Source organism: Ambystoma mexicanum, chromosome 11 (assembly GCF_040938575.1).
Source record: "Ambystoma mexicanum isolate Mex_15411 chromosome 11, UKY_AmexF1_1, whole genome shotgun sequence".
Classification (NCBI taxonomy): domain Eukaryota; kingdom Metazoa; phylum Chordata; class Amphibia; order Caudata; family Ambystomatidae; genus Ambystoma; species Ambystoma mexicanum.
In genome coordinates, this window is record NC_090934.1 from 819,217,665 (window position 1) to 819,244,157 (window position 26,493).

A 26,493-nucleotide genomic window follows, 5' to 3' on the forward strand; every position below is an offset into this window, starting at 1 on the left:
ATCATTGAAACCTGGTTGTGGGAGAAACCCCCATTTCACCCCACAAAGTACACTCTTGTATATTCTTATCCAGGATTACACGCTTATCTGCATTAGCAACAAAGACGTCCTTTATACTGTCATACAGTCTTAAAATTGATTCCAAGACCAGATGTAAAGCATTAATAGAAGATGGGCCAGAAAAGTCTGTCCTTAACAGCAGATCCCTTTGTGCGGTGAAGCGCCTATTATTGTGCACCTGAAAATCCATGTTGTGCTGTATCATATGGTGCAAATCTGACCCATCAAGTTCTTGGTTGTTTCTAGCTATAGAGGTTTAACTTCCCGCCCGATAAATTGCTCACAGATGTATCCATTTGTGAAAGTTCCATTTCTCGATAGAGTCTTATGAATGATTTGTCAAGGGTGACAGAATCCTCTAAGCATTGTGATTTAAGGATTGGGGCTGACTTTGTTAAGCATTTGCGTTATCCAGTTGCCCTCCCGTCATATTTGTTATTGTTCGACTGGGAGTTTTAGGCCGATTCCCCCCACCCCCCACCGCATGCTCCGAATGGAGTACTTGTGCATGGATTGTAGTCGTAGGAGTTGCTATCAGCCACTTGAAAAACGTATACATGATGAATGTTTTTCAGTCAGCAACACTTGGGCTGACCCGTTCTGAGACTGTATAGGTGCACTTATCCATTCTTTGTTTGTTGTAATAGACGTTATGGATTCAAGAGCAGAAGGACAGTGAAACAAACAGTACACCAACTGCCACCAAAAAAAAAGGGCGGGAACACAGACGTAAAGCCCTGTTCCAAATCACCTTATCAGAAGCAGCAATGACAAAGTCACTCAGACTCACCAACTCAGCCAACTGCCTGGTTTCACTTGCCCTTCACTTCCCCTTCCACTGCTAGTTTGAATTGTGCAGATCATTGCCATTGGAGGGATTGAGCAAGCTTCCAACCCAAATCTTGGATAAAAGGAGGACTCCTGCAGCCATTCGACAGATCATCATTGGAGCCAAGATGCCTACAAAGAAGAGCAGCCCGCTGACAACCCAAAGACGACTCCAGCCACTGATCAGCTTCAACTACAGTGCTGTCCTGATCTCAAGAAGGCCCCATTTCAGTGCTTCGACCCATGGACTGGTGGGAACAACCAGTCTCGACCCATGCTTGAGGATGTGTGCTTTCGGAAGTGTCTCTGGACCAACCAGCGTACTGACCAGCTCTCTACTCGGTTACCTTGCTGCAGCAGTCGCCATTCCGAGTGCATCCTTGGAACTTGGAGGTTCTTCAACTTGTACAACAAGATGTCTGATCATGCAGTTGCAGCCTCCTTCGACAGAGAGAAGCATGTTCGTTTGTTCATCTTACGACGATCGCCTGTCGCCGCCTGATAGCAGTGACTCCTGACAGAAACAGCCTTTTTTGGGTCCTTGTGGTGACATGAGGTATTGTATCCCGTGGAGGTCTGCATCTCTTTGTGCCAAGGGTATACAGATGTCCAGTCTTGAGAATCTTATCATGGAGCCTGAACCGTGAACTATCCTGACCCAATCCCAACGCTGAAATTGATCTCTGCACACAAAGCCCCTGGACCTACCTCAAAACTTCGCAGAAGTAAGTAGGCCCAGAAAGGTCAGGATATCCTGAAGTGGTCCCTGGAGAAATCGGAGTAAGGGCGTAAGTTATACTACCTATTCTTGTACCCCTCACCTAAGGATTGTATGGGCGTAAAGTCTTAACCCTATCTATCCTTCGATTGGTGGTGGTCTGGTTATGGATCTCCCCCAGGGCCTTCCATATAGTGGTGGGACTTGGAGATAAACCTTTCTGAGCTTTACTTACCTTTGGACCACTTACCTGCAGCATGTGGCCTTTGGGTTTCTATTGTCTCTATCCAATAGTAAACCGACTTGAACAGTGTGTTTTGTTGAACTGGTGACTTTTTGGCACTAGGCCTTATTCACTATCGGGGCTAGACTTACTACATACTAGAGACCTTCTCTTTAATTCTCCAATAGGTGTTCTATCTAAATTACTTACTGTTTTAAATGGTAATGAAATGTATTGTTTTTGTATTACTCACTTCACTACACAGTTATTTTAAGGTTTTTGTTTCAACTCTGCTTCAGTTGCATAACTTTTTCTAAAAGGAACGTATTGGTGTTCTGTTACAAGAATCAGCAAAGGTGAATTTATATATATATTTGATAATAGTTTAGTAATAACTGAGGTTTTCATTTGCTTATACTTTATCTTAAAGGCCTAATAAATAATTGAACATGTTTGTATTTTTCTGTTTAACTGGAATTACTGGGATGTTCTGTGTGTCTCATTGTAGCCACTCTCACTCCCCTCCCGAGTCTAGGCCTTCCTGCTTTGCAACTCTACCTTATTTGGGTGGCTAGACATCAGTGTCTTTTCTGTTCATCATAATAGGTTGGCCTTTCAGAAGCCACCACAGGGTTGATTCTATCTTTACACATTTCAACAAGCACAATGTGAGTGTGTGAACCGCAGTAGCCGAATGATAACTGGAAATGGTTGGGATTTTGGTATTTTGCACTACAACCATACTATCCCTACTCCATTTTGGAATAAGATTTGTTTATCAAATGACATTTCTAAATGGATTAATCATTTTTATTCTGAAGAAAATTAAGTTCCAAAATCCAATTAAAAGTTTGGATCGTGGAACTTACTTTACTTTTGAATAAAAATGATCAATTTAGAAATTTCATTTTCTGATACTCTGAATATTTAACTCACCCCACTCAAGCCTACTTCTGCAGGAGTCTGTCATGATACATTCTGGTTTCACCATCACAGTCTTGTGGACAATGCTGGATTTGACTTTTATGGACTTCATTCATTCATGGTGCGTCACCCTTTCTCAACTCTCATGCTGAACTTCTTTTGCATCTTGTACTCATGGTGGCCCTGAATCATGTTGTTCCCATCTTCATCTTGTATCCTGGCTTGCAACATTAAGTGTTACTACTGACTTCTGCAATTGTATTCACTCTCCCTCTTGTTTCTCCACTCTTTTGACTGCTAACTCTCTGTTCTCTCCTCCTTTCCCTTCTCCCTTTTCCTATCTCTTCCCCTTACTTTCTTCTATGCACTTACTCTATCAGAATTGTCCCTGGACCTAGTATGATGCAACCTCGTCTGTCGTCTCCTCCCTCCCCTTACTGGTTTTTTCCTCCCCAACCCCCCTCCAGCACTTTCTGAAATGTCCTCAGGTCTAATATGATAGTCGCTTGTTTTGTTCCTCCCCTACCTTTCTGCACCCCTCTCCCTCACCTCTTGTTTTTTTTTCTGGCTCTACCAGAAATGTTGTCAGGCCTAGTACGGTAGTCGCCTGTCTGTTTCCATTTCCTTCCCACTCTCCCCCCACTCTCTCCCTCCCTTCCTTATCTATATTTTAGCTCTTGCACTATCTGAAATGTCGTCAGGCCGAGTACGATAGTTAATTTCACATCCTTACTGTTCATGGCCTGTAAGAATGTCATTGTTTTTTCCCTTGTTCCCTCCCTTGCCTTGAAGCGCTTTGAAACACATTGTGTATAGGCGCTATATAAATAAACTATCATATCATATCACAAAATAGATCATTCTAGTCTGTGCACTTACTTTTTAGGATTCGATTAACAAATCTGGTCTTCTGTGGTTGCCTCGTGAAGGCAACCTTTCCTTTTTTGTTACCCGCTGCAGACAAGACAACCCAAATTTAGCATAAGAATCTTCACTTTCATGGTTTTTGGCAAACTAATATTCCCAACAGCCTGCACAGGTTTATTGATTCACCAACCAAATCCTATAGTCCTACATTTTGAAATAATTCCTGCAAATGTGGGGGAGCCATTGGCAACAGAAATGTTTAAGTTTGCTTTTGTAACAAATTCCTCGCATTGGGTCATATTCAAAATCGTGAAAACACACCAGAATGAGAATGTGTAGAGCTATACATTAAATGATTTTCTTCACAGTCATTTGTGAAAAACGATTCTTTCAGCTGAGTAGCCAAAACCAAGCTTACCTCATTTTTAAGGCAAGTGTTTACTTGGTCGTGATATGCATCTAGAAGGTCTTCAATGCATTGCCTGAAATTAAAAAAAACATAAAATTGCAAAATCGCATGCTTCAAAATAAAGTATTGGCGGTTCAGCATCAGAAAACATTACGACAGATTAGAAAAGTCACTGCTCCATGCCACCACTTTAGTTTTATTTTTTTTTAAAGAGCTGGAGAATATGGCCAGCCACTCATGTCGTCACATGGTAGAGAGTAAAAGGCTACAGACTATCCCTTTTTGCCTAAGGAGCAATTGATTTACAAAGGAAAAAGATAAGACGCCACACCAGAATTGTAGGAGCCACATTTCTAAAAACGATTGCAAATACAAAATACAAGTGCAAGAATACAAGCAAAATAATTTCCAAGAGCATTTCATCAACATGGAACTACAGAAATGAGTTACATACTTATGGTGCCTTCATGCAGCTTGTTGAATTTAAATTTGAAGAATTCCACCTTCACGTCTATTATGTAAATACCAATTTCTGTCCTAGGAACCAGAAACGCACAGCAAGCCAACTAATAACTACGTGTTAACTTTAACACATGAACTGTTATATTTGTCATGGAGAATAATATGGCCCCAATCCCAAGCCGTTCGGTAGCATGCTATTGGGTCAGCAGCTCCAGCTGCTTCTGCTGCTTTGCAGTCACTGCTGGTATTACGTGATGCTTGGCAGGTCACATGATGTGCACACATGTATCACCACCACAGTACAGGCATTTAATTGAACTGTTGGGTGGGTTTCCGACCTTGCACCCCACCATAGACCTTCCATAAGAACACATCGATCTCAGCTCCCTCGGTCCAAACAAGTGTCCTACATTTCCAGGAGTCCTATTTTGAAACATAGGTGTGCAGACAAAAGTGTGTGCATACATTATGGACTTGCCAAGTGATTATTAGGATCTTTATGCCATTTGCAGGAATTTCAAGACAACCTAGGTCACAACATTCACACTATCAAAACACGCTGAAAACACATTATAATTTGTGCAATGGGCACACCATGAAGTACAGAGAAGTACTGTTTACTGTGGGCGGGTGCTGCTGGGAGTCGTGTCTGCTATTCATCAAGCGTCTTGGAATGCCGTATTGAACTCGGGTCTTGTGCAGGTCTGGAGGACGTCTTTATTTGCAACACTAGCTGCCTGACCTTGGAGAGTTAAAAGAGGTGACTGTCTCTCATGAGTAGATCTCTGCCATGGACTTTGTGTCTGCGTGTCATATGCACGTTGCATCCGCTCCCATAGAGTGTTCTACTTCTTGACTCTACGTGACACACGCACGTTGTTTTCTTTTCATAGACCTCTATAAGCTTTACGTGTCTCTATGTGACACACGCACGTTGTGCTTGCAAATTTCTCACGCAGTCCCCCCGTGGCTGTATATGCCATGCCCCTTAGCTTAGAATTATTCTGCCTGTAATTATCTAGTTCTTAAACGATTTTCTTTCTTTCTCTCTCCCTTTAAGGTGTGCCGTCTGCACGTGGTGACGCCTCTTCTGGTGCTTTAAAATACGTGGCTCCAGCGCACACGCGCGCGCACCGTGAAGGACAGCGAAGTACTGTTTACTGTTCACGGGGTGCACAAACTCTCGGTAGGGCTACTCTGTATGTAATTTTTCCCTTGCTATAGTCCTGGGGGTGAATGCTTATGTGGGCACCTTAACCTCTACTTGAATTCACCAGATAAACGGTGATAGCGGTAGGCGGACTCCCACAAGCTTGGTGGCCACACTCAGCAGGATCCATTGAGGATCTATTTTGGTATTATATTGATAGCTGCTTACCATACAAGGTGTTGTTTCTGTCCATAACCACTATTAGGATGATTTAGTGAGTGTCTGTGCTTAGGATCTTGGCTTCTATATCTCACGACTCTATTTTTCAAGGATTAGAAGGGGGCGGCATTTCGGCAATTGAGCACGGCCATACTTGGATACTTGGAACATTAGCATATATTCTCATTCCTGTGTGTGGTCGGCGGGTCAGAGGTTGGGTGGTAAAGAATTGTGGTGACCTATTGGACTTTGTCGCATTTCTGTAAAGACTTCAGAAGTCAAGGCCATGTACTGTAGGTGCAAGCTAGACTCTTTAACCCTGCATTAAATTGCATCGCCCCGCGACCTGAAAAGGGTAGTGTGGTGAATATTGTGTTGGTCTCTGGAGGGGGGGGGGGGGGGGCAATTGTGATCTGGGCTTTAAGTGAGAGGGACATCCCGCATCCGGAGTATGGTGGGAACCCTAAGGAGTGGTACGATACCAACACTGTGAGACCCAAAAATACCCCGAGCGGCAAAATAAAAGAAACAACTCTGAGAGGCATAACACAATTATTGCAAGCAGGACTTTTGTGTTTACACAATCAAGTAAGACCCCAATGACAAACCCCCGCTCCCCCAAAATGAATGATGAAGATACTAGGGACACATTGGGGGTAGGGGAGACAGAAAAGTGGGAATTAAGTGGAATTGATTTCCCGCCCCTGCCCAACGTTGTAAGTGACCGGATAAAGGCCCAAATGGAGTCCTTTCATAAGATGGATCTTGTTGAAGAGATTGCGCAGAAAAGCTTTCTAAGCATTCAAGAATTACCTGTTAGACCCTCAGTCTTAAACATGGATGATTCCATGCTCACCACACCCCAGTTGAATACGTCACTTCTGGCATCTGTGGTGTCTGCCGAACTGGATAGGAGGGTGAGACTCTCAACGGGCCCCTCAACTCCAGCAAGGGCTAGGGGTGGAGGTCTTGAAAATGTCCACCTACATAAATCCAATATGGAAAGTAGGGAGAAACTCTGCGAGTACACTAAGGGCCCCACGATGGAACTGTTTGGTGGTAGCGAAACGGGAGAACATAAGCTAATCGTAAACAAATGTTCCAGTCTGACTCATCCCGTCCCCCAGGGCGAGGAGAGTTTGAGGAAAGTATGCACAACCAGCATAGCAAGGAAATTGAAGCTGATGATAATATGCTAGAACCAGAGTCATTCCCGGTATTAACTAGGATCCTGAACCTTTTAGACAAAGGTCATGAAAGGACTCATGGGGAGTTACAGGAATTAAGATGCATGAGGGTTGAATGCATAGACAAATTAAGTAGGCTGGAAGGGTATGTTCATGCCTTAAGCATAAAAGAAATCACCCAAACTTCTCCAATGGAAAAAATACGGACTTTCAACCAAGGCTCCCAAACAGGGAACGAATTATGTGCCCAAGAAGGGGACTTAACCTGGGAAAATGTGAATGAATTAAAAAGACTGACATTAATTAATCAGGAAAAAATCAAAAAAGTGGAAAACCAAAATGAAAATAAATTTGGGAAGTCGGAAAACATTACAGTAAGTACCGCTGAGCGGTCAGTAGGGAACATGCTGGACAGCCCATCGCTACTTTTGGATGTGATGAAAAATGAGGAAGTCATAAGGCAGGCTCAGAAGCAGAAAGCTGGGGGAGAACCAACTCAGGAAGAGGAGACTCAGTTTGTGTATGTTATCACACGGAGAGAAAATAAAATGCGGGCAAGGGCTCTCAAAAGAAGAGCAAAGAGTGAGAAGGGAGCGAACATAATTGGAAGCTAAAAAACTAACCTTCCCCCAAGATGAAAAATACTAATATAAATTTTAAAGACATATGTAGTCTATCAGTAGAGGGAGGACACCTAGACTTCACTCAGTTAAATGAGGAAATCAAAATAGCTTTGGAAGTGAAGGAAGTGTCAATTAAGAAGGATGCCACAGACAGTATAGAAGGCAACTTACTAGAGACAAATGGCAAGGAATACGGAGAAGCAAAGAACACCCTTTCAGAAGCTATGAACCACAAGGGAAAAATGGGGAAGGGCAATTTTAAATGTAGAACAATTGAAAAAAACAAGAAAAAGAACTCTAAGAAGATGAATGGAAGCAAATCAGAGGGATACAAGGAGGAAAGGGGTATCCAGCAATTTTTTGGTATAAAAAATAAGCAAAAGTTAACTGTGGATAAGGTGCAGGAAACTGCAGAGAAAGTAGAAGAGGATAAAACAGCGCCTCAGGCAGATGAAACCCCCAATAAATGCAGCAATTCAAGGCAGCACGAGGAAGTAGAACCAGAAGGAGGGCCCGTGATTGAGGTGATTAACAGTAGTGTTCCATCTATGACACCTAGTGAAGACATCAAAAAACTGGTTCAAGAGGCTCTCATCAAAATACTCCAAATTCCCTCCAAGCATGGTCATTCTTTACCACCCAGATCACTTTTATCCAATGAAAAAGGGCTCGAGGGAGCACAGCACAGGTTACGAATGGTTGAGAAAGAAGAAGCCAAAGAAACAGAAAAAAAAAAAAAGATTGATCAGAGATTAAATACTCAAACTAATAATGACGACCAAGACACGCGGGAGAGTGTACACAGTCAAGAGCCCGCCCCTATAATTACACAGGAAGGTGGGAGGGATATGAGAGAGGAATGCAAGGATGAGGGGATACGAATAAATAAACCACAAACTGAGGGTATGGGATTTGAAGAGAGGATACGGGAGATAGCCTAAATGTGGAATATAAAGCAGGACCATTAACAAAACAGAGACTACAAACGAAACAAGGAATGGAAGAGGGACAATGAGAGAGGCGAGAACAGGGAGTGGGAGACAGGAGGACATACGAAGGCGATGGGACATGACCGAATGTTATCTAGTGCCTGGCCAGAAGATCAAAGTGATTGGAGGGAGCCGAAATTTGTGGATGACCCTAGTGTCATACTAAGATTTTATGCTCACAATAGGAGGGCCTCCTTCCTTAAATAGAGAACGGATTTTGTCACTGTTTAATGAGATTCCCCCGGCTCTCTCTAATCACTTCAAGCGACATTAAGCTCATCGATTACATTCACCCAACCAGATATGACTGTGTCAGGATTGTGTTTTACTCCAGGGCTACATACGAACTTGCCCTTACAGAAGGAGTGGCTCTGCAACGTTTTGGGTACGATACAGTGAACTTTAGCCAAGGAGCAAGGAAACAACAGGGAGGATGCAGATGAGAAATGACAGAGAAGGAACAAGAGCCAAGAATGCTGAGATACACCCTGAGGAGGTGGCGGAGTTGAGATGGCTGGCTTCAACCTTGAGGGAATCTATTTCCAAGATCCAAGGCATGAAAGATTCAACCTAGAGTACCGTGAAACTTACACTTTTATCATGGAACTCGAGGGGATCACGTGCCCTACTGCATTCTTTTGATATGTGTGTGGAACTCTTGACTCATTTGTTTCTATGTATACAAGAAACATGGGCAGCGAACGCAATTGTTTTAGATGGTTTTACTACTTTTCAGGAACCCACCACAAAAAAAATCTAAGGGGAGACCGTCGGGTGGGCTATTAATCGCGATCAAGAATAACATATCCTTTACAACCCAAAAGGAGTTCCATATAAATAAAGTGTGTTTAGCCGTCCTAGTGGAAATAGATCGCAAGAGCTCCCCTATGCTCCTATTAATTATAAACATCTATTGGCAACCTGAATGCGAGTTAAAGGCAACCATTGATGCAATAGACTCTGTAATCCAAGAATGCCAAGACATGAATAAGGATCTACATATGATCCTGTCTGGGGATTTCAACTCTGAAATATGCCTAGAGGAAGGCACGAATGAATGTAGGTTGGGACGACTGATCGGTGAAAGAATCGACCAGCGGAAAAGTCAGCAGGGGGACATATGGGCCCGCTTCCTGGGTGGTTGGGGCTTGCAAAGTGTGAATGAACTCTTGGATGACTGCTCGGACAACTCAACATGGTCGAACGGAAGATGGTCATCCACCATAGATTACATTTTTGTCTGTACGAACACATTTAACCTTGTCAATGATTTTGGCCTGCTGGACACGAAGGAAAGCGACCACAAAATGCTTAAGATGTCTCTTTTGTTAGATATGGATATGAGAAGAGTACAAAAGCTGGAAATTCAGGTTACAACGAACGTCCAATTGAATAGAATTTCTTGGCATACAACTAATATTGAGAAAGTTAACATACTGTTCCAGGCTGACTTTCAAAATAATGTCTATGGCAAGAAAAAAAGATGTATTGTCATGACACCTTTGAGAATTACGTTGAATCAGTAATTCGAGGAAAGGCTGGAATAAAGGAAAAGGCCAAAAGTAACAAACGACACAAACATACCTACTCTGCAGAAATAAATACACTTAAGCAGGGTAGAAATTGCGCAATACGTGTTTTGCGCATATGTCATCCAATCCCCCCTACAGCTGTGGAAGCACGGGAATTTCACGCAATAAAAAATAAATGGAAAAATAAGTTAAGACTTTTGCGTGCTAAGCTCTATCAGGGAGACGCAGAATCTATGTTAAGTTCGTTATGCAATGTAACACCCGTAGATTTTGGTCTTTGGTCAACAATGGAGGGCATGAACAAATCAATTCCCAAACATCTTGTATAACCTCAAAGAAATGGGAAGGGCATTTTTCGAGTCTGTATTGCCCCCCTAGTGTCGTATGGGTTGTTCCGTCAGATATTGAAAATGCCACATGGAATATCCCATTCAGCATAAAAGATATCGAAGACATTATTGTGAAGAGCTCAACCTGTAGCGCATCTGGACCGAATCTGCTCTGCAACGGGGTCATGAAGGAGAATTCAAATCTATGGGCCAAAATCCCATTTCTTTTATATAAAGACATTGTCAAGATTCATCTTCTTCCAAATAGTTTGAGAATGTCTTATATTATACCAATCTACCTATAGCCCTGTTGGACGTCGACTCCAAAATACTTGCCAGCCTCGTTCTAGAGCATATTCCGTGCTGGATGGACCAATATTACATATCATCCTGGCAGTTCGGTTTTAGAAAAACTTGGGTACTGATGCAGGTGGCTTGTTAATTAACGTTATGCAAAATGCGTCCTGGATCCCTGAAAATCTTCCCATATATTTAGCATCAATCGATCTTACATCTGCTTTCGATCTTGTGGATCGAACAATTTTGTGGAGCAAATTGGCTAATCTTGGGATGCCAACTTCGCTTCTTTCAATTGTATATAACATGCATCAAAACTCTAGATTAAAGGTTCGAATGAGCATGGAGGGAAATCTGTCACATGAAATCAATGTAACCAACGGTCTGCGGCAAGGATGCATCTATGCCCCGACATTATTTAACCTATATTTTTCTGATCTGGGAGCATGTTTTAGTAAACTGGTTACAAACTCACCTAAAGTAGAGGGCATTAAGGTATAGTGGACCGCTTACGCAGATGATGTAATACTCTATGATCACACTCCCATAGATCTTTAACGTCTGCTAACTGCGTTCAAAGAATATATTCTTACAAATGCCCTTAAAATCAATTACTCTAAAACAGTGATACTATGTTTGACTCAAAAAAAAAGCAAAAAACAAATGCACTGTTCCTAAATCATGAGAAATTACCAACAAAGTCAGCAATAAGATACTTGGGATATGCAGTGTTTGGAAATAAGAACAAGGTAAACTTGCGGGCCCTACTGGAAGCGAAAATTGCCCCTATGAAAGCCCAATTATGTAAAGTTGACTTAAAGTATGGTAAATTCTCTTTAATGCCATGTGTTCGCCTTTATAAAAATAGACTAGTGCCTCAATTCTGCTATGGTCTAGAACTGTCTCCTCTATGGTGCAGAAAGGAGGTGGCGGTGTACGAATCCATAATTTTAAAATCCATGGTAAAATGCCTGCCGAAGTGTGTACCGTTGGTGGCAATAAGATATGAGCTCGGTCTACACTCGATTAGAAGTACCATCGAATGGCGCAGAATGGCACTACTCAGGAAATTGTTAACCAGCAAAGATACCACCCTGTATGACATCATGGGTAGGGGTATCAGGAGTGGTGCTCCTAAATCTAAGTACCTTAGGGACATGTTGGGAGAAGCAAACAATTTTCTTGGCAAACTAGGGGTCCCTAGAGATATGCTCATCGCAAACCCCATGAAAGTAAAAAAAATATTGCTTCATGCTGACTGGAATTTAACAGTTCAAGAGGTCAAAATGTCAAAATTATATAATCACATTGCTTCTGATTGTAAAAAGATGGGGGAATTGGAACCATATCTAATTAAATTTCCTAATAAAACGTGTAGGCAGGATTATATGTGATTCCGTTTTAATGTACTGCGCACGGGACAAATACTTCATATTAGAAGTGGACAGAGTGTTGGATCCTCCTTTTGTAAATTTTGTAAGCAAAGGGAGAATATAGAGACTTTGCAGCACTTATTGACGGAGTGTGATGGTTTAAGGAGTGAACACATCAGTCATTTCAGTAAATATGTTCCAAACACTGAGTGCGTGGATCTGGACCTGCTGTGGCTAGACATGATGCACGGTAAACTTGTTAAGCTACAGATTGCTGCTGTCAGTTTTTGAAGCATTATTGCTGTCTCTAAGTTAACGTGAAAGAAGAGGTAGTGGATTAAGCATCAAGTCCCCTTACGAACATTTAGAGTATGTTGTCTTCTTGTGAGGGTGATCTACATCTTAGGTATATGAATTCTTTTTAAATGAATTTCTTTTAAACTGTATATTGATGCTTTGTTATCAATTTGAAAATTAATTGAAAATGCATGTGTCAAATGTGAACTCATGTATGGAGAAATTATGTTTTATATTAGCCTCTGTAATATCATGTGATGTTTTAAAATATATATATATATATATATACACACTTTTGTAAAAGTTACTATGTAACTATAAACAAATTAAAACAAAAAAAAAAGTAAATAGTTGGAAAGGCAAAATGTATGCAAACGTGTTTACACACAGAGACCTAGCAAAAAAGGCTTCCACCTACTGCTGTGTGCACGCATGTTGCACACTGAAATCTAGGTCTGTACACACTCTTTGGCTTGAGTCAGTTGACAATGCCAATATTGAATAACCAATGCTATAGGCCAATCTCTTTCTTCACCAGAGGTCAATCCATCTAAGATTCACATGGCGTTTTCAATAGTTTATAAATTTGTAAAAGTAAATTATTGTGGAATCCACAACAATCGGTTTTCTGTGCCTTCTAACAAGTACTGGAATATAGGTATATAGAACAATGCAAATACAACTTTTTGAATGGCGGACATGAAAGCCTTCAATTAATCTTGGCTACTGACAATTTACCCAAGAGAAAGGCTTTGGGCACCTGGTCTCTTGTAACACAGGCTGTAACATTACCTGGAGGAGCACTATTAGCTTTGCAACAGAACATGATGAACGCTGCAATCTACCCAGCAAAGCCTTGCTTATGAAAATCATTAACCTTGGCATTAAAGTCAAAGGCCACAAATACCTTATCTGATATCGGTCAACCTTTCAATGTTAACTGGAAATAGTAAGATCTCACCTTGAAAGACAGTTGAATACCAATGGGAAAGCCAATGTCACAGTTGAAGAATCCCCCGACCGACCAGCCCCTCCGTACCCAGAACCTAAAAACCAGGTGGAAAGGGCAGGACTGTCAGGGAAACCCTCTGGGGAAGAAAACCCTGGATGTGATCGGGTACCAGCGGTTCTGGATAGTCGTGCAGATGGTTCTCACCATGGACTGAAGTGGAGTTAGATGCGGGAAGGCTTCTTCTGAGAACAGAGAAACAAAGGGTGGTGAGGAGACTTCTTATGGGAAATGGGACATTATGACAGAATAACAGTATGATTAGAAAAGGAGTCCCTCACCTCTGGGAGTGGCTCCAATTAGAGAGGCGATCCCCGTAGACAGGAACTGGAGTATATGGAAGACAGGATCCCTAAAACAGAGGGGTAAGTAAGGATGCTTCCGGGAGAAGTAGTAGGTTAGAGATCGATGGATGGAACTCACTTTAGGTTGTTTATGGAGAGAAGTAATACCCGGGAAGACAAAGCAGAACTAAGAGGATGAACAGGAACCCGGTCGTCTGGAGAAAGCAACCGAGGAGCATAAGCTAAGAGGAAACCCCGCTGAGAGGCCTGAGCGCCTGCAACAACTGTAGCAACGCAAAGGAAACTCAATCTCTGTTCCGTATAAGGAATCACGTGAGCGATCCCCGGCATCTCTTGCGGACGTGCAGAGACTGTGCCGCTGCTCCCAGCTCAGGCAGTACAACGGCCCTCCATCTTGGAAGTACACAATCTGATCAATCCGCATAAGCGGCTACGGGGCCAAAGGGAGCAAGGGCCAATATGTGTAACAATAACTTACATTGCTTCCTGTCAATGAAATATGCTAAATACCTATAATTATAACAAGTCTCAAAGAGATTAACAAGTTGCTTACCCCAGGTAATGCTCTTTCGCTTGGATGTTCCTCCCACATATTCTTCATCTTATGATAATCATGCTTCCAGCTTCAGCGGCTTTGGAAAAAAAAAAAGTTTGACAGAGGGCGCTGTGTGCTGTTCTTGTCAAGTCGATTTCCCTCAACAGCCTCCGTTCAACTGTCGGCATCCAATCGAAAGAATGTTACAAGGGGGTAAGTAACTTGTTCTTCGAATGGATTGTGTCCTTCCATGTATTCCTCATTTTATGATAGACTCCCAAAGCAGTAATAATTTGGTGGTGGGAGTACGAATTATATTTTGTTTTAACTGTTGTCATGGACTGAACGAAGGACCGCTTTTGCAAAGTGTCCTTCCTGACTGGAAGATAAATCCAGGCAGTAATGTTTCACCAACGCGTGAATAGACAACCAAGAGGCCACTGAACAAATGTCTTTGATTGGGACACCTCTCTAAAGAGTAGCAGAGGTTGCCATGCCCCTTGTGGAATGTGCTCTCAAGCATTCTGGTGGGTCTTTGTCCGTTAACCTGTAACATTCCCCAACAGCCAGGATGATCCATTTGGATAGGGTCTGTTTTGTAACAACTAAACCCAATTTAGGGCCTGTATAGCCAATGAATAAATGGTCATTTTGACGAAATGTAGGAGGTGGAAAAATGATTTTTGCGACAAGTGGAAATCAGAGGCTATTTAGGTGGAAAAGAAGGCTTCAGACTGAGAACAACCTTGTCTTTATAGAAAACCGTGGGGGTTTACAGGAAAGTGCCTGCATCTCGCTTACCCTGCGGGCTGACGTTACTGCAATTAGCAAAACAGTTTTGAAGTTTAACATTCTTAATGGGCGTGAGTGTATAGGCGCAAAAGGAATGCATGTTAGAAATGTTAACACTAGGTTAAGATCCCATACAGGGACTTTGAATGCAACTGCTGGAAATACATTAGTATGACCCTTTAGGGATTGAAGAAAGAGGGATGCACATAATTAGCCATAACCATTGCTAAATATTTGGGACCAAACCACATGGTTCGTAAGGTGTTAAAAAGAAAGCACCATTCCACCCAGTCGAATGCTTTTTCAACGTCTAATGACACCAGCACCGATGCGTCCTCGTTCTTAGCCCCTTTTTCAATTAAATGACAAATTTGCTGTATATTGTCATGGGTTTGTCGCTCTATTATAAATCCTGTCTGGTTGGGGTGGATAGCACAGTTGCAAGTTATTAAGGCCGGTTTAGAGAAGACACAAATAAATGGTGGAAACTGATGGAAAGAGCTATAGTGGGTCCTAGAATGCAGGAGAAACTATGGTTACCTAGATTCTGACAGACCTCGGAACATGCACCACAGTGTGATCACAGGGGTAGTGGAGGATACATGGGATAAGGCTGTCCTCCAACACGGCTTTACATCATTTCCCTCCCCGTTCACCCATTTGTTTGCAAATCCTCAGTTCACTCCGGGAAACTTTGCTAGCTCTTTCCCCGAATGGAAAAGGGAGGGATGTATAAAGTTTCGAGACATGTTCTTGGACCAAGAGATTAAGTGCCTGATTCATGGATTATTTGCACCAAAAAAAAACGGGATTTGTGCACCATTCTGCCCGCAAATACCTGTTTAACTAATGGGAATTTGCGGGCAGAATGGCGCACAAATCCTTTGGGGCAAATAATCCATGAATCAGGGTGTATATCTTTTGCGTTATGTAAGAGGAGATGGCCCTCCAAGAAAGGCATCGCTTCCAATACTTTCAAGTCCGCCAATGGCTGATAGCCCCATCCAATAAGTCAGCGGAGTTAAGACCCCTTACATCATTTGAGCAGTTTCTAACTTCTAGCTCAGGGGATAAACATTTGATCTCCAGATTATATAAACTCTTAGTTGATAAGCCTCCACCAAATGCCCTTACATTTCAACTGGCTTGGGAAAAGACTTTGGGGTATACGTCCACAGAGGAAGCATGGTCCCGTTTATGGATAGATATTCTGAAAATGACAAGATTACATAAAATCACCTCATCGGTTTCGGCTTTCTGTTGGAGGGGTTGTGGGGGGGAGAGGCGATTTGTTACACAAATGGTAGTCATGTCCTAAGCTGTCTCAATTCTGGGAGGAGGTGCAGAAAAATATGAAGCTATGTTTGGTTTTAAGACGGAAAGATCTCTTGGAGAAAGTCTTTTGGGCCTGGCACAAAAAGACAATGAACACTGGCTGAAATATAAGAGGAAAATATTCCATCTTCTTCAATTGGCTGCACTACTGGTAATAGCTCAGAAATGGAAGTCTCCATATCCTCCACAAATAAAAGACTGGTACTATAGGCTATGGAATTTCACATATCCGTGGTGTGGATTACATAAACAATCCAAGGGGAGCAAGCTAAGTTCTCAATGGAATGGGCACTGACCTTGAACTTTCTTCATGGGTACCTTATGGGACAACACGACCCGCAGAATTTGCGAATACGAAAATTCTTGAGTCTTCTAATAATTTAAATATTCTGTCTACATGGAAGGGTGGGAGAGTAAGGATTGGGGGGATAGGGAGTTTTGGGTTAGTAGGGGAATGGGAATTGGTTGTGTTTATTTTGATTTCTGCTATGTAGATTTGAAAACTCATTAAAAAAACGGAATAACTGGCAGTAAAGAATAAAAACATAACCTCCTTTGTATAGCCCTCATCTGTAAAGTAAAAGCTTTCCCTTTTATATCAAGTCTGTTTTTTACTGTACGTAAATGGTTTTTAGGTGCAAACAGATTGCCTAAATAGATGATCGTAGAAACCTGAGGGATGCTTTTCCCATTAATCGCCCAAGAGAAGCTCTTAAACCTTGATGGCAAACTGTAAATCACAATACTTGATTTACTAGGGTTAATAAGCAACCTCTTTTCAGTTAAGTAGCGTGGTGTTAAACCTAGATTAATCTGCAGAACGATCAGTGTTACGTCCATAAGGAGAAGATCTGCAGATGATAGCCAACCTACTTCTAAAGTTCCCAATCTCCGTGGAAAAAGAGAAGCGTGTGTATATGCAAGGGGAAGATCTGAAATGTACAAATTAAATAAAAAGGGGCACACATACACAACCCTGACGTAATCCAGTAAGTACTGGAACATTCCTGGATAATAACCCTTCAGAATTAAGTCTCACTTTTAGACTTGTATTCATGTGAAGCAGTATAAGCATATTTATATATAAGTCCTTCAGGAATCCCCCCAACTACTTAATTTCATGCATTACCGACCCATGTCCACCTTGTCAAAAGCAGACGTTAAATCCAAACTTGCTACATATAAGCAGAAGTCTTTAGCTTATTTGGCAGAGGCTTGTAAAAGCGAGGTTACGCATCTGTTGGTTTTTGTGCCTACACCCTTTCTAAAACCATTTTGGAAGAAACCCAGTCATTTAGTTTCTTCCGCCCAGGCTACAAGACCTTTAAAAGAAACTAACCAAGACCATCGAGGAAGATCACAGCAGAAAAACGGGCCTGTAGTTTACAGGGTAACCCCCAAGACCTTTTCATATATGGGAACCACTATTGCTTCAGACCAGGATTTAGGGAGCTCCATACTATTGACCACTTGAGTAAACTGGGAATGGCAGATTACTGCACTCAACATTTGGTCGCAGGAGCTTGTCATGTTTTTTGCAATGCATTTTGCCACATATGTATGTGGGGGTGGGTTTACCTTACAAAAAGTAATTTGGATGAAGTCTCCCAACACCAAAAGTTTGACAAATCAACCCACACCGAGTAAAAACACACCACAAATATTAGACCACAACTCAGGGTCACCTCGTAAAATGTAATTAGACAGCTCACCGGGTTCCGCTGCTCTAGAAGATTTGTAAATGCACAACGGCCTAAAATGCTGGTAGCGTCGCTGTGAAAATACTCGCCTGATGAGTCTGGACTGGGGGCTTAGAGCATCGCAGACAAAGCTGCTTTTCAGATCTTACTGGACACCGGTAAAGTTGTTCAGGAGGCAACTCTTGGAGAATGAACTTTGCTGGAAATGCAAGAGCACAAGAGGCACCCTCAGTCATTTAATTTGGTTTTGTCCAAAGACCATGAAGTTCTGGGAAAGTATATGTGAGAGATTAGGCTTGGTTTTGAGCTGTACAGTCCCCTTGACTACCTCCTTACGGATTCTGGGTAATGTATATCTGAAGGATGAAATTACCTTTGGCAGGAAAACTTGGTTGCTCCGTGCCTGCATGCTTGCCAAGAGGATAATATTGAGATCTTGGAAGTCCAGTAGCTCCTTCAATATTGATGACTGGGTGGAAGAGCTTCTCACTATTTCAACCTACAAGAAAGCCATCTATAGGAATGCAGGAGACATTGAGAAGTTCTGGGACATTTGGAGAAGTTTCCTTGAGGTTTACGGAGAATGCAGGGCTTTCGTTTGGGCGGTAGTGTCTCAGGGAATGGTTGCTACTATTGCTAAATGTTTACTACACTACAGAGTTGCTGTGTGATACCTCCATAATTGATAGGAATGTTTGTTGAAAATATTGTATTTTGGTTCTTTTTTCCTAAACTGTTTTCTTTTTGTTTTTCCTTTTTCCTTCTATACTTCTTATCACTTCGTTAATGTCATTAGTTAATTGTAGTTAGATAGTCCATTGTTTTTTTTGTTTTGTTTTTTAAACATGTTTATTTTTGGTCGGCGCACAGGAAAACAATGCATTACAACCAGTCAGCATGAGTTACATTCTTAAGTCAAATTTATCGTCCCCTGAATCTCCACCCCCACTCATTAATTCTGGCAGCTTCCCAGAGCTTGCTCCTCTGCTGCCTGAGCCAGGCCCCAGTCTGCTGCTCGTTGCGCATTCACCACCAAGCGTGGTTTATATGTTAGGGCCGGGAAACGCTGGTCATAGTCCATCACAGGCAACCAAATGTTAGTGAAACGGTGAAGGCGACCTCTGTTTGCCGCCATGATCTTTTCCGCAATGAAGATGTCCCAAAGCTTCAACCACCACAGAATCATTAGGGGGCCATCTGGGGATTTCCAAGTTCGGGCTATTGTGATTTTCGCGGCTAGAAGGAGTTGCGTGATGAGGGCCGCTAGCTTGCCCGATCTCGGATAGATACCAGGGATCGGCGTCCTCAGTAGGAGTGGTTCTGGTTCCAGGGGTAACGTGATCTGGGTGATGTCTGCTATGGTGGCAATACACTGAGACCAGAAAGTCGCCACTGTCGGGCAAGTCCACCACATGTGTAGGTAAGAGCCCGGCAAGCCGCAACGGCACCAGCATTGCGGGTCCAAGGACTGATTGAAGTGGTGTAGTCGTAGCGGCGGGTAATACCATCTTAAGAGGAGTTTATGCGCACATTCCCGGTTAGTAATGCAGAAAGAGGACGAGTGGGTACGTGACCAGATGTCGGCCCAAGCTTGGTCTTGAATCGGATGTCCTAGGTCTCCTTCCAACTGTGACATGTACGTTGCTTTAGCTGCCAGTAGGTTTGTCTGGAATAGTCTATACAGCGTTGAGATACGCCTTCGGCTCGGTGGATCTGCAGCTGTTAGCTCGAGGGCATCGAGTTCTCGTGTAGCTACCATGCGGGTCTGGGGATGCGAGCACCAATGTCTGATCTGGATGTACGAGAACCTGTCGGTCTCCGAAAGGTTAAAGACACTTTTACATTGGGCGATCGTCAACGGCAGTTTTCCTTCAAAGAGCTGACTTAGGGAGCCGAGGCCCCCGGCAATCAAGTTTATTTTATTTTTTTTTTTTTTTTTTAATTTGTTTGTACAAACTTTTGAATTTTTTTTTTTTTTTACTTAAAACACATACAAAACACTACATCTTTCGTCTTTACATGATCTCTTCCAGTTTCTAAAGTTCGAGAGGCAGGTCCCGGGTGAGAAGGCCGGGTTGTGGAACACTGGGGCGGATGGGCTTAGGGACATCTCTGGATTTGCGTGTCCAGTCCCATGCCTTTAGAGTCTGCTTGGTTGATAAGATGGATGGCCATGTCCGCCGCAGTGAGGGCGGTAGGTGCAGGAGGAAGCGGAGGGGAAAAGGTAATCGGGATTGTTCTATGTCCATCCACTTGGGGTGCCCTGATGCAATGGTCCAGGCTCGAGTGTGAGCTATCTGCGCCGCCATCTGATATCTTGTCAGGGACCCCGAGGCCTCCCTGGCTCGGGGCGCATAGCATGGTTTTCCGTGGAATGCAGGACTTCTTCCCCTTCCATATAAAGCTAAAAAATCTTCCTCTGGAGTCGCTGAAGCGGAGGGCGGGGGACTATGGTGGGGAGGGCGGAGCAGGCGTAGAGGAATCATGGTAGAAGGTTCATTTTACAGGCCGTGATACGACCTATTAGCGTTATTTCCTGTGAAAGCCAGCGATCCAGGTCTTTTTCTAAGGACTGCAATAAAGTCGGGAAGTTTATCCGGTAGGTGTCTTCTGGGCAGGCGGGGATCTGGACCCCGAGGTAGGGGATAGACTTTTCGCTTAGCGGGATCACACATTAAGATCTAAAGGATTCCTTGTCTCTCTGTTCCAAGCCTACTCCCAAGGCTGTAGATTTCACAAAATTGATGGCAAATCATGAGGCCTTTCCGAATCTATGGATTTCTGCTAGGGCCGCTCTCAGTGACTTGGAGGTGTCCGTTATGGTAAGCATCACATCGTCCGCGTATAACGCGATCTTATGTTGGGCCGGGCCTACTTGGAGGCCTTTGATTCTGGGGCTGAGGCGGATCCGCTGGGCTAGGGGTTCCATTACCAGGGCAAAGAGGAGGGGGGAGAGAGGACACCCCTGCCTAGTGTCACATGTCAGGGGGATTGGGCTGGATAGCAGGCCGTTTACCCGGAGGAGGGTCTTCGGAGCTTGGTAATTCGCTAGGACGAACTTCAAGAAGGAGGGTCCAAAATAGAAGGATTCCAGGCTAAGACGTAGGAACGACCAGTCTACTTTATCAAAGGCCTTGGTCGCATCCAAGGCCAGTAAGGCTAGCTTTCGTGAGTCTCGCTTCGCAATCTCGATCAAATTGAGGACCCTACGTGTGTTATCTGTGGTTGCTCTATTCATTATAAATCCTGTCTGGTCTGGATCTATAATGTCCGGGAGTACCTTCGCTAAGCGGTTCACCAAGACCTTCGAATAAATGTTTGCATCCAGGTTTAACAAAGAGATGGGTTGGTATGCCGCGATATCTCTGGGAACTTTTCCTGGTTTAAGAGCTAGAACTGTGATTGACTCTTGCATCGACGGGGTAGTCGATCCTGAAGTGACGAAGGAATTGAAGAGAGTTGTCATGGGGGCCAGCAGCTGGGGTCGGAAGAGTTTGAAAAATCGGGGCGAGAACCCATCTGGTCCCGGAGCTCTTGATTTCAGGCTTTTAATTGCCTCATCGACCTCCTCACTGGTGATCGGGGCATCCAGCTCTTCCCTTCTTCTGGTTGTGATGTTGGGTAGGGCAGCCTCCTGCTGGTAGGAGCGCTGTTCTTCGCTGGATCTCGGGGTTGCTGACATTGTATTGGTCAGGTGGGCCACTGCAATCCTTAGCTTATTACAATCAGCGAACTGCACTGCACCCTGAGGGTTCTGCAGGCCTTTGATGGTATTCCTCCTCTTGGCTCTCGCCAATTTTTACATTAGGAATTTATTTGCTTTATTACCTCTGGCGTAGAAACTTTGTTTTGTTTTGGCTAGAAGCTGGGCCGTATCATCTGCGTAGTGGGCCTCCGTTAGGCAGAAACCTGTGCAGTTCCCTTAGGGGCAACTGCAAAAGATTTAGGACTACAGGTGGTTGCCAGTAAACCCAACTGGTAGCAGTCTGTACCACCCAGATTTACCTGGTAGCTGTGGCTGAGCAGTCAGACTTCTCTCAAGATGAGTTAGGCAGTATATAGAGTATACACAATAGGTACAGGGATACGGTAGCACAAGCAAACACTGACCAGAGCTTTGGTGTAAAAGTATATAATTATTTATTTAAAGACACACTTGTAAATTACACTAGCACACAAAGAGGTAAGTAAATTCAACACACAGTCAATATTATATATATACAACCCTAATTACTTATTAGACAAGTCTTAGTGAGGAACACCACTTATTTTCAGGGTTATGCCCAAAAAGTCTTTGCAGATAGTTCACAAAAGATTGAGATCAAGTCAGGAAAAGTTAGTTAACAGGCCCTAGGCTAGCAAAGGTTAGAAAGTCAAGGATTTACTGTCACCCCGAACGATCTGTCGCAAGGGAAGCCAGGCGGGACACAGTACCTGAAAATGGGAAGAACGCTCCAGCGGGGGCAGTTGTTCCTGGCAGCGGGTGCAAGTCGGTGTTTCGTCCAGAGGAAGAGGAGGTCTCGACGTGGAGGAAAGCTGAAGGTCGTTGCACTGCCAGGGAAGAAACCAGATGCTGAGTTTCCCGGTTACAAGGTACCACCCTTTTCTTCGCGGTAGTGGTAAACCGTGGTATTCCGGTTGCCGGGGTGCTTGGCACGGGCAAGGCGGCCACGGGATGGTCCAGGAAGGCAAAAAGACGGGCAAACTGGTTATCCCCACCACTCAAAGGAAGAAGACTATCCGGGCTGGAGATCTCCTCTGTCGTCGGGAAAAGTGGGGAGACGGTTCAGCAGAGCTCCACCGGTGGGGTCGTCGTTGCAGGTCGGCTCAGCTTCTCCCTCCTCGGATTCTTAGGTCCTGTGGCGACGTCTGAAGTCCCAGTCCCCAAAGCCCTGCTTTTATGTAGAAAAGCCCCATTCATTCAGCCTAGCTGTAACTCAAACATGCTAAGTGGTGAGCCTTGGGCCAATCACACAAGAGTGCGACTTGAGTTGCCGTGGCAACTCAGTCCAGGGTGCCTAAACCCCCTCCCACACTCCCTGTGGTACCCAGACAGAGTGGCACCTCTTTTGGGAGGCTTCTGTGGAGAAGCCTGCCAAAAGGTGGAACAAAGGGCTCGACTTGGGTTGGAGTCACAGAAGCGAACACAAACGCCATTTTGGAACCAAGTTTCGTCAAAAAATACCAACCGGTGAATTTATATTTAATAAACCGGCGGTATGTTCGAGGCTATATTAAAAAGTGGTAGCCTCGAACAATGGGAAAATCCCATAGGAATATATTCGCGGTCGAATATAAAAAGTAGTATCCACTGCCACCAGCCAAAACTCGGTCGGGGGACTGGACAGTGCCCCCTCGAACAACAGGCCCCGGGGCAATCGAATTGCCCCGACCAGTACGTCCACAATATGATGGTTTGTACTGGTTCTGTTCACAATTTAAGACTAGTAAAGCCAATGGTGACTTTACATGCCCTGGGAGACAGTCAGTCCCAGGGTATGGAGTCTATGTTGGGGGGTCGCTACGACACCCCTGGGTTACTGCACGGAGGGTGCTGTGTAAACCACATATCAAAAACACATCAAACCCTAGCAGGAGAAAAAAATAAACCCCAAAAATCCAGCAAAGCTGCTGGGGGACTCACTAGGTTTGGGAAATTAGCCTTTGCAGAGAATTCTCCCCAACAGCCTCCAACTTCTTTCGGGCCGTCTGCAGGGCTCGATAGGTTTTCGGGGACCAGTTTCTAGCTTTTCATATTGTCTCCGCCTCCTGCACCCTGTCCTCTAGGTCGCGGCGGGTCTGTTTTTGTTTGTGGAATGCTACTCCTCAGGAGATTAACACCCCTCTCACCACCGCATTCATTGCGTCCCACGTGTTTGCTGGGGAGGTATCTTCATTTTTATTTTCTTCAAAAAACTGCTTTATTGCTTTGGCCACCACGTCTCTTATCGACATATCTTCTAGGATCGGGTCATAGAGCGACCATCTGCGTCGCGGGGCCGGGTCAGGATCATGGGCTCTAAGCGTTAAGGTTATTGGCACGTGATCTGAGAGGATTCTAGGGCCGATGAGGACTTCATCTGTGAATGCTAGGATCTGCGGGGATGCCAGAAGGAGGTTGATGCGCGAGTATGTTCTATGTACATAAGAGTAGAACAAGTAGTCTCGAACCTCAGGATGGAGGACTCTCCAGGTGTCCACCACGTCCATAGTACGAAATAGTTTGAGTAGCGCTGTCGCTAAGCCGAAGTCTCTACGGGCAGGGGGATGTGATCTGTCTGTCACTGGATCAGGAACTCTGTTAGAATCTCCCCCGATTATGGTTTGGCCCTCAGCAAATGGTGGGAGAGCGCCTTCTAGGGTTGCGTAGAATTCCTCCTGCCCCTCGTTAGGTGCGTATACCGAGATCAACGTGTAAAGTTGGCCGAGAATTCAGCATTTTACAGCTACAAAGCGGCCATCCGGGCAAAGCAAAGAGTCCAGGATTTGCGGCTTGAGGCCCTTGGCGATCAGGATTGCTGTGCCACCCCTCTTTGTTCCATTCGACGCCAGAAATTGTAGTGGAAATTGTTGATCACGGAGCCGAGTGAAATTGCCCGGAGTCGGATGAGTCTCCTGGAGGAAGACAATGGAGGCCCTGTCGTTCTGTACGCGTCTCAGAATCGCTTTCCGTTTCTGCGGGGCATTGAGGCCCCTGACGTTCATTGTCAAGAATTTCAGTTTCTGATTGGGGGGGGGGGGTCTCCTGGGCGTCCTCTGGAGTAGGGTGCTGCTCATCGCGGGGGATGGGGGTCCTCAGTCATCATCTAGTGACTTAGTTTCAGCGTAGTCTTCCTGCGGCTGGGTTTTATGTTTCCTCCAACAGGAGGGTAAACTTTTAGATGAGTGGGGGGCCAGCATATCCAATGCGGGACTTCCCAAGGCCAACTGGGCCCTAACTTTTCTCCCAGCCAACGGGGCTAGGATCAAACCACATAATCGGGTTAATCTCCAAGGGTGGGTTGATGACATGTTCCTTGGAGTGTGGTATGGGCCGCTCAGGACCCGCGGCACTACTGGTTTCTTCTTCAGTCATAGGATCGGTCTGCGCCCGACCGTCAGCCATGGAAGGATTATTTTACCTTTCGGCGTCTGTGCTTTAGATCAGGGCTGCTGCTGCTGTCTCTGTGGTAGCTGCTCCGACTCCCCTGGCGAACGCTGTGGACTATGGCCAGGTGAAGCCTCTGGCGAGTGTGGGTGTAGGATGGACTCTGCGTCCTCTAGGTGGCTAATTTTGCGCTGGGTTCCCTAGAACGTGACTTGGAGAGTGGAGGGGAACAGCCATCTGTAGCTTATCTGTTGGTTCTGCAGGAATAGAGTCAGGGGTTTCAGGGCTCTTCTTTTCTGCAGAGTTATCAGTGAGAGGTCTTGGAATATCTGGAGCTGGGTACTCATGAACGATAACTCGTCCTTGGTGCGGCTTATAGCCGAGATGGTCTCTTTGGTGGCGTAAAAGTGAACCGTGGTGATCACGTCTGGGGAGGGCGTCCGAGTCCACCCCCCGTCTCGGGCGTAATCTATGAGTGCGTCCAGGATCAGTTGGGCTTTATCCATGTTAGGAAGGAGTGCTTGGAAGAAATTGCTGATGTATTCTGGAAGCTCCTGGTCTTGAATCGTCGACGGGACCCCTCCAATGCGCAAGTTATTTCTCGTGCCCTATTTTCTAGGTCCTCCTGCTTAAACTCCAGCACTTCACTCCTGTTCTGTAACGCCTGGATCTCGCGACTCATGTCTAGGATTGTGGCGTCGTGACTCTGGGTAAGGTCCTCCACCTCGCCCAGCCTCTGTTCCACTTCAATGAGTCGTTGGTCTGTCTGCTCCATCCGCGTGGAGAGCTCTGTCATGCAAGACCAGAACTCTGCTTTGATATCCCGCATAAACGCCTGGATGTCTTCCTTAGTGGCTAATTTTCCTTGCTCCTCTGGAGTTTTCTGTGGGGTTAGTTTAGGGGTCGGGGGGGTCTGCTTTCTTCGTTCTGTCCTCTGCTATCAGCATGGTCGAGATGTCCGAAGATTTGGTTGTTTTAGTTATCTTTGACATTCTGCCGGGGTTAGGGCCTCAAGCTTTCTGTATCTGCTAAGCTTGGGTTGAGAAAAACTGTCAGACTTCAAAAATTCCTTTGTTCAGGGGGGTGAGAGTAGGGGAGGGGGGCGGGGGGGGAGTCGGAATGAAGGGAGCTGCAGCTCAATTCCAGAGTCCCTCGGCTGTCCGTAGCGCCACTCACCGGGCTCCCAGCGTCATGGAGGTGAGGTGAGGGGAGGGGGAGATCAACCCCTGGTCAAGATAGACAG

General features: G+C 44.6%; 1 protein-coding gene across 1 annotated transcript in view; it reads right to left on the reverse strand.

Annotated features, from left to right (window-relative positions):
* Positions 1–26,493, reverse strand: part of PIK3C2A (phosphatidylinositol-4-phosphate 3-kinase catalytic subunit type 2 alpha) — a 2,027,647-nt gene that overhangs the window by 1,517,585 nt on the left and 483,569 nt on the right. The window contains exon 8 of the mRNA XM_069623772.1: positions 4,039–4,102. Within this exon, the coding sequence (XP_069479873.1) occupies positions 4,039–4,102 (64 nt within the window). The remainder of the gene's footprint in view (positions 1–4,038; positions 4,103–26,493) is intronic.